This window comes from Cygnus olor, chromosome Z (assembly GCF_009769625.2).
Source record: "Cygnus olor isolate bCygOlo1 chromosome Z, bCygOlo1.pri.v2, whole genome shotgun sequence".
NCBI lineage: Eukaryota > Metazoa > Chordata > Aves > Anseriformes > Anatidae > Cygnus > Cygnus olor.
Window position 1 is genome coordinate 64,507,736 of NC_049198.1, and position 17,052 is coordinate 64,524,787.

Below are 17,052 nucleotides of genomic sequence, written 5' to 3' on the forward strand. Positions count from 1 at the left end.
CCTGCAGCACTTTATATGCTTTTAGTCTAAATATGACCAGGCTACAGGCAATGCCCCGAGGCACTCACAAGTGATTTGCCATACCCAGTGGTCCCCGGGGGTATTTATGTAGCTTGGTGTGCAGTTCTCACACACTGAACCAAATTAGTATTATCAGCAGGTACTTTCAGACACCCAGCATCCAGACCTGAAAAGACAATACAGTTTATCTGTGCTTGCTCATGGCAAGACAACTCGATAACATCACATATGCTTCCCTGAAAGGTTTGGACTCACCTACACTATGTTTAGAAAGGAGAAAAGAGAAAATGTATCACAGAGATTGTGATAAAACTTGTTATAGTCCCAGTGCCAGGGGAAAAAAAAAAAAAAGAGAGAGAGAGAGAGAGATGCTAACTTCTCACATGGAAATTTGTGTATCTCTAGATCAGTAAACATATCTTGAAAACTAGCCTACAGATATGAGAAAAGCCAGTCAGTTCCTTGTTCTAGCACTTACCTTCATGTTGATTAAATAGCTATGCAAGCACCCCTGGTTTGCTTGCAGCAGTGGGAAATACTGACCTAAAAAAGAGCAAGAGCAGAAAATGAACAAATGCTACTGTAAATCCAGAAGAAGAGGATTTGAAACAGTACCAGAAACAAGTGGAAGGTTGGGGAAGTTGTTGTAATGCAGACACGCTGATGATGATGAGATGTGCCGTAAAGCAAATATGACTGGCCTGTGGCTGGGTGGCCAGAGGTCACCTGGATGGGCTGTGAGTGTGTTGCAGAGGAAGCTGGCTTGGGCACACCACTGTGGCAAGATTGCTGCTGGCCCCAGGGCAACCGTCTCAAAGAGAGGTCAGGTACCTACCTGCCATACCATGCATGCTAAGATTTAGTTACAGAAGTCACTTTAGCAGATTGGCCACCGTAATCAGTGAGCACGTTAAAAAAATCACAAATATGAAGTGTCAGTGAAGTTACAGCATCAAAGCATAGATGTGCATGCGGTTTCTGCAAGATGGGGAGATGGTCAAAAAAAAGAAAAAAAAAAAAAGGTTTTGAAAGTTAAGTAAAAAAATGCAGAGAAATTTGACAGACGAAAGGAAAAATGCATGAAAGAAGCCAGCACTGGAAACAGAAAATGAAGTGAGAGATGATAGCGGCAGCAGGATGAGAAGACCAGTAGGAAAATGCTGTCTTTTGCCTCAGGATGTAACTGGAGTAACCCTGCTTGCTTTACTGGAGAAATTGCAGATCTGAATGAATGTAACTGAGAGGAAATAAGGCTTCTAATACTTATATTGGAAGAGTAGTGAGATACAGAGAAGGAACTAGAGGTAAAATCTGTCTTGCTGACTGTTGTGGCCAGTGTTTCAAACTCACTGCAATTTCCCAGTCGCTTAATGTATTCAGTGACAGATGAGACTATGGTACTACAATACAGAGGGAAAAGATATACCAAACACCAGCCATATATAAGCTATTTTTGGTCTACAGACCCAGCCCTGTAAATATTTCTAGTGGTCTTTTACTGACCACTGGGAGCAGGTTTTAATCCTTAAGTCCAGGTCTTGAAGAAAATACCTGCATGAGTGTGGAGAAAATGAAGAATTAATCCACAGTATTGCTTTCTGTCAGAAAATATACATTTTAGGCATATGAGTGATGGAAGAGGTTTCATATTCCCTCTTTAGAAGAGGAGGCCTAACATGGGGTCCAGCTATGTTCCTAACCAGCAACCCAGCTGTGGACAGGAGGACTATCTCCAGGAAGTATAGTCAATATGCATCAGTAAACATAGATGGCTTGGTCACCTAGCTGTTCAACTTCAATAATCCTTTCCGAGGACCTTGGGGAATAGAATATATAGTGCACAGTCTTATTTAAATGTCTTGGATGTTTAATAGATGGCTCCTTTGGTAGTTCAGCTGCAATGTGTTTAGTCACCCACTTAAAACCATCATTTCCATTTTCTGTGTATTTAAAGAAGATCAGACTTGATGAGGAAACAATTTTTGTTTCTAGGTCGTATAAAGTGTTTGAAATTTAACCCCAATTCTTCTGTAAGGCTGCTTTGAGCTTCAGCCTGCTAAGCAGAGCTGCTCTTGTTGACATTCAGAAAACTTCACTTCTCCCTGTTGTGCAGAAAGGCCATAGTTCAAAACAGGCTGTAAGAAAGGAAAAGGAAAGTCACAGAATTTCTCAGTGACAGCTTCTCTTTCCTTGACACTGTACATAAAAACTGCTTCCAGAAAGGTACTGGGCTGCCTAGAATACATAATGCCCACACCAGAAAAAAAAAAAAAAAAGCATGCCATTTGTTCTGCACTGTCAGAAGAACTCCATGCAGTGAAATGGGAACTGCGAAGATGAGAGATTCACTTTGCAGGCTATGACAACTTCTCTGAAGCCCTGAAATCATGCATATTCAGCCAAACATATGTAAATCTGGTTTAACCCAGCTGTGAAAGATCCCCTGAAGTAAACTAATAAAGAGCAGCTGGGTATGTTTAAGCTCATCCCAGGCATAGTAGAAAGGTCCTAGAATGTGCACTGAGCTTCTTTTACGTCATTAGAGGAAAGTTCAAAGTGATCAGTCACTGAATGTTGTCTGCCAGTGGGAGAGTTTCTCAAGTGCTTTCTAGTGCAAGAGCTGGCCTTCAGCAAAGCCACTGCAACAAATAAAATTGGACTGGCTTTCTGGACTGTGATGACTCTCATTGCATTGTAGATCCGGGAGGCTGTGTACCTCAAAGCTCCTCTCATACCTGAAAACTTAATAAATTGGCTTATTTACAGAGTTACTGCTTATAAGTAATGCAACTTAAAATATTCTAAGAGCTTGCTGCTCTGGTCATTTTCCAGTCTGCCAGCACTTCATTTCAGCAGGGGTGGGAGATATCTGGGCATTAATTTGCTAGTTCAGAGCTTGTAATTTCCATCTATATTAATCCCTTTTAGAAAAGGCCTGCTCCCTTCTAATTTGTCAAAATTCACATGTATGACAATTGTACAGGTTTTGTATGGCTGCTGTGACATGCAGAGAAATTGGATTGCAGGCTCATAAAAACAGATAATTGAAAACTATTTTGAAAATGATACTTCGAGACTCATATGTTATCTCATAAGGACTTCGTGGTATCATTTCTTTAACCTGTCTTGCATAACTTACATATCATAAGAAATGCAGGAATGAATATTCTGCATCTTCCCATTGAGAGCAGAGCTATGTGTTGATCTCACCTCTTTTAGGAAGTTGCAACCATCTTTTTTCTATGGAGAGTTGTGTTGACAGTTATGCATCAGACGGGAGAAGTAACAGAATTTGGACCAATTGAAAGAAGTAAAACCACACTTAAGGGTCAATAGATGAACCAGTCCTGGAGGTATTGCTTCTGAAATTGGTCTGACTATGGGCCAAAATACCTTGACAGAGGCCTCTGTGTCTGATCTGATTGCTTAGATCCTTCTCAGGCTTGTTACATGTTAGTTCAGATATGTTATGTATCAATGTTCTTTTCAAAGTTCTGAAGTACACTTTCTTTTTGTACCTCTGAGGATCCTTGTGCCTCTTGCAACTGAAGGCTTTTTCTTTGCTAAACTCATTCTTCCCTTCAAGCACATGCATCCACTTTTTGGTTGCTAAATATCTGAGCTAGCTTGGGCAACCAGCTTTAAGAGCCATGAGGAGGCATTGGAGTCATAAGGAGATGGATTGCTCTTTTCAGCAGTCATGCAAAACTTCAAAACTTATGGTTACAGACCTTTACAAATCAACAATACAGCTTTACCGGTTGGGGGGGGGGGGGGGGGGGGTGGAGGCTGTACATACCTTTAAGTAAGAGGTTACTTACCCTTGTCAACAAAGCAGTTCCAATACAGTGGCTAACATCAAATCATTGGGATTATAATGTGGTTGGTTTATTCAGAAACCTTGAAATTATTTCTTCAAGAAAAACAATAAGATGAGATCTCAGAAATGCATGGTAAACTCTGGTCATTCCTGAACCTGCTGTCACTTTAATTTTGAGTGTCCAGTCTAACTTCATCTGATTTTTTCTTTTTTCTTTTTTTATTTTTATTCCTATGTCTGGTTAAAAAAAGGAAGAAGAAAGCTTGTTAATACCTGCAGAGATTTTCCAGGCTGAAATAGTCTTTTAGCAGCATGAGACTGCCTGTAAACACAGTTCTAACACCTGGAGACACATGTTGAAAACCTTTTCAGTGGCATTTAAAAAAGATGTTCTGAAGCCTGTAAAAACCTCCGTTCATAATAAACCTATACCAGCATTCTTGCAAGTCTAAGCAGAAGGAGACTTACATCAGACAGAAAAGCTTACACTGAAGAAAGAAATTAACTGCAAGGTTTTCTCCTTAAATAACAACAATAACGAAACCATTGTGCCTTTGTGGAACAATGACTTGCTCTGTGGAAAGTCTCAAGTGATTTTGTAGGTGTTGGAGATGGAAGTGGGCTGATTTCCATTTAGAGAGGTGAAGTTTAAGACAACAAAGACACCCACTCCCTGACTGCTGTTAATGTGTGGTCTAGGCTTAAATATTACCTTATTCCTTGGTAGTTATTCCCCCACTTCCCTGCCAAAACATCATTCTTCATTTCCCACCTCTGTTTTTCAGTTTCATGTGTGCCGCCATTTTGGGTTATTACTTTACCATCTGTCACAGGCTGTATTGGAAAACTGGACAATGAGAGCTCCCTGCAGAGATGCTCACAGAGCGTTCTTGATGCACATGGCATGTGGTCACCTCATTGGCCAGCATGCATCTCTCAGGGCCATAAATCATATCTGGAACAGAGGTGTCTTTGTATCCACACCGCAGCTAGCTGTAGTACTCAAACAGAAATGCATTATTTTTGATGACAGGTAATGAGGTTATTCACACACAGGAACTTGTAGTTACGGGACCAGATATTGCTCCCTGCCCTGCTCCTGTTATTCCCGCTGACTTTAGCTTGGTCATAAAAGCAGGCTGCATCCGGCCTATTGTATCACTAAAGCAGCCTCACATTAAGCTAGTCAAACTAGGAAGTAGGGTTGTTTGTTTTTGTTCATCAAGCAGTTGTGGGTGTTATTAGCTGGAATTTCCGTTTGTGAAGCATAGACAGAAACAGATTTAGAGGAAAAGTGACTGTGGGACTCATCTTGAGGTTTTGCCATCTCTATCCCTGATCACAGATGAAAGAAAGAAAATCAGCCTTCATCACAAAAGACTTCTGTTTGTGCTGCACATGCTAAAGGGATACAGTTCTTTTGTTAGGCCTCTGGACTTGAGGTCTCCTTTCTGCAGATGCCTCTGAATTGCTCTTCTCCTGAGACAGACACATTCATTCAAAACAGATATAAGGAAGCTAGTGCTCCAAGAGTAATAAAAATCCTTGTGGAGCCATTGCATTTATAATATTACCCAGTCCACCTTTTTCTAAGGAACTGTTTTGGTTCTTTTTTTTGTCATAATTCACCATTTAATTTTGTAGCATTGATTACATGCTTGTGAAAGATTGAACCTCCTTCCACAGAAACAAAACCATTTACCACAGCTGAACAAGGGTTCCTTAGACTTCCCTTTGTCTAAACAGGGAATCCTGTGGAGGACAACCTACTTCAGGTCTCTTTCCAAACAGATCTTTGATCAATACTTCTCGAGTGCAGCTTTTCAGCAGGTGTTAGCTCACTTTTATTTGCTTGTGACAAAATGAGTCAAAATGTATCATACTTAATGTTTCTCCATAAAAAGTAAACCATTTATCCTGTCAAGGAAGGAAGTTTAGCTAGTTTAATGTAATTTATTCTTGGCAAATTTGCTTCAGCTTATATGTATATAACGACTGTATTATCCTTAGGATGATTATAAAATTGATAGTTTAATCATTTGTTCTACTGTCATTCCCATTTTAAAAATTGGACTGTCAGGTCTGTCGTTTGTTAGGTTCTCCTTTTGGCCCATCCCAAAGACAGGTAAAATGCTTGTCCTTTTCCAGAGCTCTTGCTGCTCATCCTTCAGCATCATCCAAGACCCTGCACAGTGTCTAGCAACTGCTTTGGCCAGTTCCATTACACAATTTGAAAACATATACAAGATCTGAACTTTTGTATCTCTTTTCTCTGTTCTGGTCAGCACTGCATTGCCTGAATTTGTTACTTTTCTGATCACAGACCAGAGTGTGGATTTTTGCTGAAAAGTGAAGCAGGAGAAATAGTAAATGCTTCAATCTCTGTATCTTTCATTATTTGTCCTCCTTTATTCAAACTTACTGTACTGGCATTCATTATTCCTATTCTGTTATACTCATGCCATATATTCTTTAGGATGATGAACTTTGTTCCTTTGTTTACATGATCCTGATTACGTTTCTGCCCTCAGAAGTTTTTGTTTGTTTGATTGATTTTGTTGTTGTTGTTGTTGTTGTTGTTGTTTTTCCTGTTGGAATTAGAACAACCAGAACATGCAGAGAATAGTGTCATCAGCATTCCCATATGGTAACACTTTCAGCACTGTGCACATCTTGCTGTACTGCTTTTTAAGCAGGTGAAGTCTTAACCCTTGAATACTTTTGTTAGCTGACGAGAAGAAGCCTCACCTCTTTCCTACTTCCTATCCACTATTCCGTAGATCTAGGTCATTGCATCACATCTGATCTTTTCTCTCTTATTTTCACCCAGAGGTATTCAACAAGTCTGCTTCTCACTTTTTCCAGAACTTTAGAAAAATTATTTATATTATTGACATAAAATGTATGTCTCCTTGCTTTTTCCCCAGCTACCTTTTGGGGAACAAGTTAGATCAATATTCTAGTCATATAATTTATGCAAGCACTAACTCATTTCAGAACTGAAACACTTTGGATATTTGGAAGCATTTTTCTTAGTGTCCTCAACCAACCAGTCAGCCAGCTCTCTGTATCTTACCTATAAGCTCTGCTGGAAGAAGTAGTGAGTTATATATCAGGTCTTTTCTTTCATTAGATGAGCAAGAAGAGGTGATTTTTTATGTTCCATATTATACAGTACAGTACAGTATATTCTCAGAGTATATACAGTATACAGTACTGTATATTCTCAGAAAATTAATGTTGATGCTAGATGATACAATCAAAAGGACGTGGGATGAAATTACAGAAAGTTAGTGGAGGAGGAAGGATCAGGTTGTCTGTGAGAATCACAATAGCCATGGAAAATGGAGAGTATCAGGTCACTAGCCTGGCCCTTTCAGAAGCCAGAAATAATAGTACATCACACATAGGAAGGCACTGCACTCATAAGCCCACTTGTGATTCACAAGGAACAGAGTCTGTCTTCAGTAGAAGACTTCAGGGAGACAGACAAGTGTCAGCATGTTTGTGGCATTACTTACATGTAAAGCCTGATCCTTGAAGGTACATATATTTAATCTCATCTACGTCTTTGAAGCTTTTTGAGTTTTACTGCTATTTTATCACCAGACCTTTCCCAAGTATAGCGTTAGTACAAGTAATTCTGTTAATAAAGAGTAGCTGGTTACTATCTATGGTGGTATGTCTTCAGGTGCTACAGAAAACAAACAAGAGTATGGATGAGTACTTCCAAACTACATTAGATGAAATAAGCAATGCATTTTCATATCTGGAAAGAATGAACTGCAAACAGCAAAGTGCCAGACAGAATATTTTAAAAGTGCAAGGTAATAGTATTTTGCACACAATAATTGTTTTTTTATTAAATATATAATGAAACTAATATAACAGTATTTATCATATTTTACAGTCTGGTTCCATAGTATTTTATGCAGCCAGCTTAGTCAATTTTCCAGTACACAGTGTCAAGAATGTCAGATAATATATAGCTATAAGACTTTTCAGTAACAGATATTTCCTCAAAGCTGGTGGTTGAAATATTTTATCTGACTTTCAAAAATGTAGGCCCCACATTTTTTCAACTATTTTCTTCTTTTATTTTAATCCTTTCGATAATGTGTGCTAATGAATGATGCCGAACTGAGCATTGTGAACAGTTCTTTAAGAACCACAGGATGTGTAAAACCACACACAATGAAGTATATAAAGTGGCACAAACACTGTTTGCTTTCAGACTGGCACATTCTGTGCCCATCATTGGGATCACATGCTTGCCTATTCATCCCGTTCTGTGAACGCAGCTACTACTGATGCTAGGGGCTTGAGGTGTTGATTGACAACTGCAGTAGCCTGTTTCATATCAGATTTCTCTCCCTGTGGTCTTGATAGGAGGATGCTGAACATTCCTCATACTTATTCATTACTTAATTGTATCTGTTTCATAATCATTAATGCAGGTCAAATCTTGCCAATCCTAATCATTTTATTTAATTTAAAGTTGTTGGGATTACTTACATAAGACACTTGGATGTGATCCATCATAAAAACTAAATTACCTCATTGACCTGAGATTGTGTCCAGAGAAGACCCACCTGCCTAGAGCAAAGCCACTAAAGTTAAATATATTTTCACTCTAGTGTGGGAAACTTAACAAACTTCAGGAAGGTTTGAGCTCAGGAGGAACTAGCTGAAATCAGGCTGTTCTAAGGCCCTCATAAATCTCTGCTCATAAAACACCTGCAGTGTGAGCTGCAGCATTTCAGATACTCTTTTCTTGAGTACACATGGTCACTCAGTTTGAAATGTGTGGTAATTTTGTAATGTGAGTTGTAACGAGTCCATATCCATTGGTAATGTAAAACTGATGGCAAGATTTCATGCTGCTTTTGTATGCAAGGATGCAGGTTTGTGTTTTACAGCTGTCAGTTGTAGAATAGCCTGAAGCAGAAGGCTGAGTGAGGAGAGCAGCCTCATGTAGCCATCAGGAAGCACCAGGCATGGAGCACCCATCCATCTACCGTTGTTACACCAGGCTCCAAACAGAGCAAGGAAGCTTCCCCAGAGCAAACTGGTTTATCTGCTGTAACGCCTTACTGGAAAGAGGTATAACATATGAGCGAAACCTCTATCCCAGTGATTAGTCGGGTTCTTTTCCTCCCATGGGGGGATTAGAGATAGCTTCTCATACCTTGTGTCACCTGGGTTCAGGTCCTTCTATAAAACCAGACAGGGAGAGCTGAAGACAAGGCTCCTGTTTTCTGCCTCCATGCCACAACTGCAAGTGATGGGTAAAGTGGTAGAAATGCATAAGCTAGGAAAAGTCTGGTTTGAGCAGCCTGGTCCAGTGGGAGGTGTCCCTGCCTATGGCAGGGGGTGAGGGGTAGAATTAGGTGTTCTTTAAGGTCCCTTCCAACCCAAACTAGTCTGTGATTCTGTGGAATGTCCTGTCCCTTCCTATGGGATATGGATGGTTTCTGCTTCCAGACACAGACAGGCTTAATGATTGTAGGTGCTTAGGTAGGCATTGAGCCAGGCATTTGAGTCTTTTTCATGAAAAAACATAAGACTTCAGCACTCAAAGGAGCATTTCTCTGAGAAGTTTGTCCATGGAAGGTGTCCCTGAAATCAGGCATTTTAAGCTGAAGTTTTCCGTAATATCATGCCTAGCAATGCATTTCTTGATAAGATTTAACACTTCCCTGACCATCCTTCCACCCCTTCAAGACTTCCCAATTTTGGTTTTCCAGCTAATGACCACAGGCAGTTTTACAAGTGTGAAAAAATTTGGTCTGGAAATTCTGCAGGTTCCAGCAAGTAAATATTGGCAGGTGTAGGGTTCATAGAAGACTGCCACCTTTGCAGTGAAATGGTGTTCCTATTGATGATACTGCGACCACCAGACTGTGCTTCTGACTATATACAGGAGCCTTGTGTGTGGATTAAAATTACAGGGCTAGGCACTACCACCTTCTGTTAGGTGTTCATGACAAAGAGTAGAAACGTCTGCCTAAGAAAAGCTTCTGGGCTTTGAAAGAGTGTTCTGTGAAACATTTAATTCAAAGATTGTTTCTACTTAGACATTGTTTCCTGAGGTCTTCTTTTCTCCCATTACTCTTTTACTGTGAAGACATTTATACGAATGCAGACTCTAAGTTTCCTAAGGGATCATGTGCCCTTGCTCCTTATTCTTCTCATGAAATCACAACCCTCTGTTTGTCACAGCATGGTAATTTCCATGGCAAACAGCTGTGATGTCACAAGCAGAAGCTTATGATTTCAAGAGCTGTTTTATTTTAAATATAAAGTTCCTATCTTGTAGACAAATACCCCTTGTCCAACTAAACACTGTAATTAAATGGGGACAGAAAATACATGCCATGGAAGCAATACTGTATCTACCTAGAATACTTATCAAAGGTTTCTATGAGATAATGGCAACTTTTCAGTACTCTTTTAATATAGTTTGCTGAGGAGTATTTTGCATTTGGTTCTAATTCTGGGCCACAAATACCTTGTCTGCCAAATACACAAAAAGACATTATTCTAAAGGAGGAGATGATTTATGACATGAAAGCTTTGTATCTTCGCAAGGTCCCAGGAGAGCCTTGGAGGTACTTTTCTTCCTGTCTTGCTGTCTCTCCTGTAATAAGGATGTGGCTTATATTTCCTTAGAGCTTGTGGAGCTTTTAATGCCCTGGCATTTGGATGCTCTCTGTAGAAAGAGGTGGGAGAGACGTTCCTTCAGCTCCTTGTCAGGCAGTGGCTGTGCCTTGTTAAGCACTAAGAACAAAACCAGAAATGGAAAAAAAAAAAAAAAGGAAAAAAAAAAAGCAAACTAGAGATTCTGTGCTTGTGTTTCATTAGTGCTGCTGGCTTGATGCCCAACTATGTCAGGAAAAAGTTCCTTTCTTTAGAAATTCAGAGTATTGATTAATGCTCTGTTAGGGACTTCAGACTGAGGAGACACACTCTGCCAAAGATGCCCTCTCTGACAGGGAGTGCTTGGAGGGCCAAGTAAGATTTGACACTAATCTCAGACCACAGCACAGAGCCACCAAATGAGGCCCTCAAAGTCAGAGCTTTCAGCTGAAAAAGGATAAGCTTCACCACAGAGGTCAGCCTATTCATGTGTCCAGAACAAGAGAGAGCTTTAAAAATTGGAAGAGCAAGGACAATCCTCTGCAAGGCTCAGTACATTTCCACACTGTGCTCTGTCTTTCATGGTTATTTAAGCATCCTCCTGAAGCTCAGGCATGTGACAGTGACTTTTAAAACACATGACAAAGATAACAGAATGACAAGCCTTAAACAACATGGGACACACTTCTCTGATATTTGCAGAGCTTCTCTCTCCTCTCTTCCTTTTACAGGATTTTCAGTCTGAACAATTTACAGTAGTAAAAATAAGATGTCATTAGCTGAGCAGGGACGGGATGGAGGGTGGGGAGGAATGAGCAGTATGTCAGAGGAAGAAAAGTAATAGTTCTGACCTCTCAAAGTCAGTGTGAATTTGCCCAGGGCATAGATTTCAAACTGATTGCAACTGCCCTGCAAGTGAATTCTCTCTCCCTCCCTGAACTTCATAGTGTTCAGCTCCAGATCTGAAAGCTATACTGAGAGCACAAGGCTGTGCATGTAAGATGTACCTGGCAGGTACAGTATGTCTCTAAATTTGGGCAAGCTGATCAAAAATCACCTTGCAGAACACAAACAGACCTCCCAAGGAGTGCCTTTGAATGAAGTAGTTAATGATAAGTGGCTTTTTCCTGTCCTTGGTTTACTTAACCATTGTATGCTTTTCATTTCAGGAGTGATTCGGGAGAGTTACCTGAAGGGTCATGATCAGCTGGTGCCGGTTACCCTGCTGGCCATTGCAGTAATTCTTGCTTTTGTCATGGGGGCCATCTTTTCGGGAATCATAGTGTACTGCATCTGCGACCACCGCCGCAGAGATGTGGCTGTTGTGCAGAGGAAGGAGAAGGAGCTGACCCACTCCCGTCGCGGCTCCATGAGCAGTGTTACCAAGCTCAGCGGCCTCTTCGGAGATGCTCAGTCCAAGGAGCCGAAGCCTGAAGCTATCCTCACGCCCCTGATGCACAATGGCAAGCTGGCAACCCCAGGCAGCACTGCCAAGATGCTAATCAAGGCTGACCAGCACCACCTGGACTTGGCTGCTCTGCCAACCCCTGAGTCTACCCCAACCCTGCAACAGAAGAGGAAGCCCAGTCGTGGCAGCAGGGAATGGGAAAGAAACCAGAACCTCATCAATGCCTGCACAAAAGATATCCCTCCGATGGCCTCACCCGTGATCCCAACCGACCTGCCACTCAGGGCTTCTCCTAGCCACATCCCCAGCGTTGTGGTCCTGCCCATTTCCCAGCAAGGCTACCAGCACGAGTACGTCGACCAGCCAAAAATGAACGATGGGGCTCAGATGTCTGTGGAGGACCAGAATGCCACCCTTGAGTACAAAACCATCAAGGACCATCTCAGCAGCAAAAGCCCCAGCCATGGGGTTAACCTGGTGGAGAGTCTCGACAGCATGCCGCCAAAGGTGCCCCAGCGGGAAGCCTCCCTCGGGCCCCCGAGCACCTCACTGTCTCAGAGCAGCCTGAGCAAGCGGCTGGAAATGCATTCTTCTGCCTACAGCGTGGACTACAAGAGGAACTACCCAACAAACTCGCTCACAAGAAGTCACCAGGCGTCAACTCTCAAAAGAAACAACACCAACTCCTCTAACTCGTCCCACCTCTCCCGAAATCAGAGCTTCGGCAGGGGTGACAACCCGCCACCCGCTCCACAGCGAGTGGACTCCATACAGGTCCACGCCGCGCAGGCACAGGCCGTGACTGTATCTCGACAGCCGAGTCTCACCGCATACAACTCTCTGACGAGGTCGGGGCTGAAACGCACGCCCTCGCTAAAGCCAGACGTACCTCCCAAACCTTCCTTTGCTCCACTCTCCACATCCATGAAGCCCAATGACGCGTGTACATAATCATAGTGGGGTGGGGGGTAGAACAGCAATTAAGCAGAGGTTGCCCTTGAAAACCAGTGTTCTGCAACTGCTCCTCTAAGAAGATGGTTGTTGCAAGCTGAGGATATGTTGATTCTGCTCTCTGGGAAAAGTGGAATATTTTTTTAACCCGAGCCATATGACCCGTGGTTGAAGGTTTGCGATTGCAGGACTCGCCCCCACCGCCCTCCAGTTCTTTGCTCAGAAGACTAACTCTCCACCACAAACATTGAGCCAAAAGCACACAGGTGAAAGATGACTGTGACATTTCACCCCCCCAACTGCACAGTGCATTCCTGAACTGGGAAAGAGTGCTCTGAAAATCAAAACCAATAATTACAAAAACAAAAGGAAAAAAAAAGTACAAAAATTAAAAAAAAAAAAAAAAAAGAATGCATTGATAAAGCTAACTCTGACTTAACAATGGCAGAAGTTTACTAAGTGCAGGTACTGTGAAATGCCCATCAGTGTTACAGCCGTTTGGTTACAGCAGTTAAATGCCATGCTGGGCGAACTATGTCATAGATTTCTGCTACCCTTCTCTTTTAATGAATAACATGTGACTGTTAACGCAAGTAATTCCTCTTATTTATTGTTCAACTTTCATTTTTCCTAAGGAAATGACTTCTGCATATCATCCTGTGAGCAGCTCTTCAGAGAAGTACCTTGAAAGTTATACCTATTTAACGTGAAACCCATTAACTGGAGTAATTAAAACTCTTTTATTTTTCCAATAAATTCACTGAGTTAAATAAGTTGGAGCTGGAATTCTGAACTTGTGCCTGGACTGTCTGATTAGCTGAAAAAAACGGGGATATCTATTTAAGTCTCTCAGCTAATTAGCCGGCTGGGCCTCTGACCTAAGACAGCAACAAACAAATACCGCAAGTTCATAATTTCTAACGCAACTGCAAGAGAAACTCTTAAAAGCCGCACATTTGTGCACCATTGCTATCAACATGGCTTTGTCAGTAGCTAATACTTTCTGTGAAGGCACCAGCTTGTGATGTGCCATCTCATTTCACCTTGCATGTGAGACGGCAAACAAAATCCTCAAACAGTGTGAACTAGTTAATATGCCGGCTGTTACCATGCATAAATTATGGTCTTATCACACGGGTTTTTCGTGGGAATATATCTGTGAATAGCCTGTTTTCTTCCACATGTAAATTTGTGCCTTACACCCTCAGTTGTGTATAATTGTGAGCTGTAGTATGTAAAACCTTTTTCTTTTTCTCCTTGGAGTAATGCAAATATTTATTGGTCCTTCCTCCTCCAAGCCCTCTCAAGAATCGGAGCAAAGACATTCAAAGAAGAATGTAGTGGCTGTCGGCACAACCCCACGTCCCTCAAGACACTGGGCGAGTGCCAAACCCTCTGGGTCAGTCCCACTTCCAGCTGTGCCAAGTCCTCTCCCACAACTACCTTCCAGCCACGCTGCCCCAAAGGCACCGTGCCGCCCTCCCTGCCTCCCGCGCCCTGTCTCCAGTGATCATTCTCCCTGGGCAGCAAAGAAGCCACAAACACCCTTGTCCCCCGGGGCTGGCGTGTCACCTGGCTGGGGACAGGCGCCGGCGAGTGGTGCCAAGCCCCGCAGCACGCCCAGCCGGGCGTCCCGCAGCACGCAGGGCACACAGAGCTAGGACAGGCAGGCAGGCTCCTGCTGCAGCTACCTGCTGCTCCAGAAGGATGCTGCATATACTCCTCCGGGGAAAAAAAAATGTATTTTTTTTTCCTTTGTTTCTTTTGTGTGACTGTGCATGTAGCTAGCGTGGGAGTGTGCGCGCACACAGGTGTGTGCGTGTGTGTGTGCGCGCAGGCGTGTAAGTTCCTTTCCAGTCTTTCAGTTTATGCAAAAACGTAGATGTGTTTTTAATCTGTTACAATAACTGTGTCAACATACTGTAGACAAATGATGGGGATCGCTTCTAAGCTTTTTTTATATATATATATATCTACTGAACAGTATGTTTGAGTAAGGTGGTTGTTTCTGTTTCAATTTGTTTTTTAAAATTTTATACTTCCATTTGTTTTTCAGGGTTTTGGTTTTGTTTCTGAATGACTGAAAAGACAGATTTTAAGTCCATTAGCTTATAGATGGTATATATAAAGTCTGGATGGTCTAGACCAAAGTGTGTAACAAGGGTGCTTGCATGTTCTTTCATTTCATCATGGCTTCTTTTATGAAACAGTTTTGTTCACCCTTAGTGAACTATGCAGACTGGAGTAGATAGATCTGTATCCAAAGCAATGGTGTTGTTTTAATAAAAACAAACAAACAAACAAAAAAAAACTTTGAAAACCGTAGGTAGTAAGGTCATTTTTGAAAAGAACCCACTCACAACTCTCTCACCAAGCTCCAAACCCCCTGAGTACCAAATGCACGGGCCCCATTGCTATGACTCAGCAAAGCGTCCTGTCAAAATGCAGAAGCAAATAATCACAGCAGCAGCTTGTACAGCGATCTGCCTTTGTAATGTACATCTTGTCCGCTACCAGCTTGACCTTGAAATTCTCATTTGGTACTCAGCGGGTCTTCTCTTCTTGTCCTTCCCCGTCACTGGTTCCCTTCCACCCCTTGTTTTGAGGGGTTCATAAACCTATGTGTGCCTTTGCTGTCCACCCTTGCTATACACTGGTAGATGCAACAAGTTCAGACTCCCATTTGTTGTAAAGTTGTAGAGTATCGTGATGTCACCGGTTTCCCTACATTTCCACATCCCCCTAACATCTGATTCACAACTTAATGTATGTTGTAAAAAAATAAAAAAGGAGAAAAAAAAAAAAGGAAAAAAAAAAAGAAAAGAAAGTGAGAAAGAAAAAGAAAGAAATGAGAAGATAAGGGGAAATAAAAGCTCTTGATTACATATGGTAATAAAACCAGACTGTTCTACCTTATTTCTTGTGTCCTGATTCTTTGGTTTCTGTGAAGATTAATCGTTTTCCTTCAAAAAAAATAAATAAATGCAATGCTGATCATTTAGGCCAGGTTAAAGAAACAAATTTGTTGTTTTCTGTCTCTTAAAGATGAACTTGACTTTAGAATAAGGCGATGGTAATTAAAAATTGAATCACACATTTGCTCTCCCTCTATTCATATTCTACATTTTCTTTTTATGAGCTTGTTCATCATCAAATATTTATGGCAGACTTGATAGTTTAAGAGATCAAGGATGGGATTTAAGCACACGTGGTCCACCAAAATAGATATCATACATACTGAAGTCATACAGATATGACTTCATTTCCAGGTTTTGCACATTAATAATGGGAGAGCCTGTGTTTTCTTTTAGCAGGCATAAATCTATTGTACTTTATAGGCCTGATTTAGAGGATGTTGCCTGAGACTTTAATTCTGCAAGAAAATGATAGTAAACAGATAAATAACAAAAGCATATACAATGTCCCTCATCCTGACAGTGATTAAAACATACCAAAATCCTCTGCATGGATTTTGTGTAAGTGCGGACAACATACTCACAGCCTCTCCCCTGAAGCTGAACACTCATCTCCTTTAGTAACTGGGCTTAGTAGTTTTGTTTTGTCACACAGCTTTGTATTACCTGCTAGGAACTTGGCAGCATGTGTCACTTTCAGTCTACAGCTGGTCCCCTGTGAAGACACACTGTCCAGCTTGTTCTGAAACCTTTCATACAAGCTGCATCTAGGGAAGCTATGCAAATATAGAGATACCGCTATATTAACATTAATATTAGTATTCCTCTATAAACAACTGCAGGCTGCTGCTTCATTGCTCCTTTTTGTTTGTTTTTCTAAGTTAAATAACCCCTGGTCTTGCTAAAGGTGCCCCTCAGCTGTGTGCTGTGCTGCCAGACAGTCTCAGTCATTCCCATGGATCAGGCCTGGCCTGCAGAGAGGCACCAGGATTGCCTCTGGCAGCAACACCAGCTGACTCTCTTGCAAGGCTCATCCTGCTGTTGCTAGTGAGAGGAAAGTCACATTAAAGCATGGGCACGAGGGAGGTAGTGCGGGAAGGGGATGCCCTAATGCATGAGCCCTATAGGCTCTGCAACTGTTCAGTTCTTGTGCCACGGATTTCTTCCCAAATGGGGGTGTGAACCCTTAAGGCAATTTTCCTTCTCAGCGTTTCCCCAGGGCCCATGCACATAGTCACTAGGAGAGCTCTGTCTCACCATATGGCTGTGCAGATAGGACCAACTGAAGGACACAGGGT

General features: G+C 41.8%; 1 protein-coding gene across 4 annotated transcripts in view; it reads left to right on the forward strand.

The window, feature by feature from the left end:
- Nucleotides 1–15,755, forward strand: part of SEMA6A (semaphorin 6A) — a 118,722-nt gene extending 102,967 nt beyond the window's left edge. For all 4 annotated transcript variants that reach the window (XM_040541369.1, XM_040541371.1, XM_040541370.1 and 1 more), the window contains one exon: nt 11,650–15,755. In XM_040541369.1, the coding sequence (XP_040397303.1) occupies nt 11,650–12,839 (1,190 nt within the window). In that variant the 3' untranslated portion in view covers nt 12,840–15,755. The remainder of the gene's footprint in view (nt 1–11,649) is intronic.
- The last annotated feature ends 1,297 nt before the right edge of the window (nt 15,756–17,052 follow it).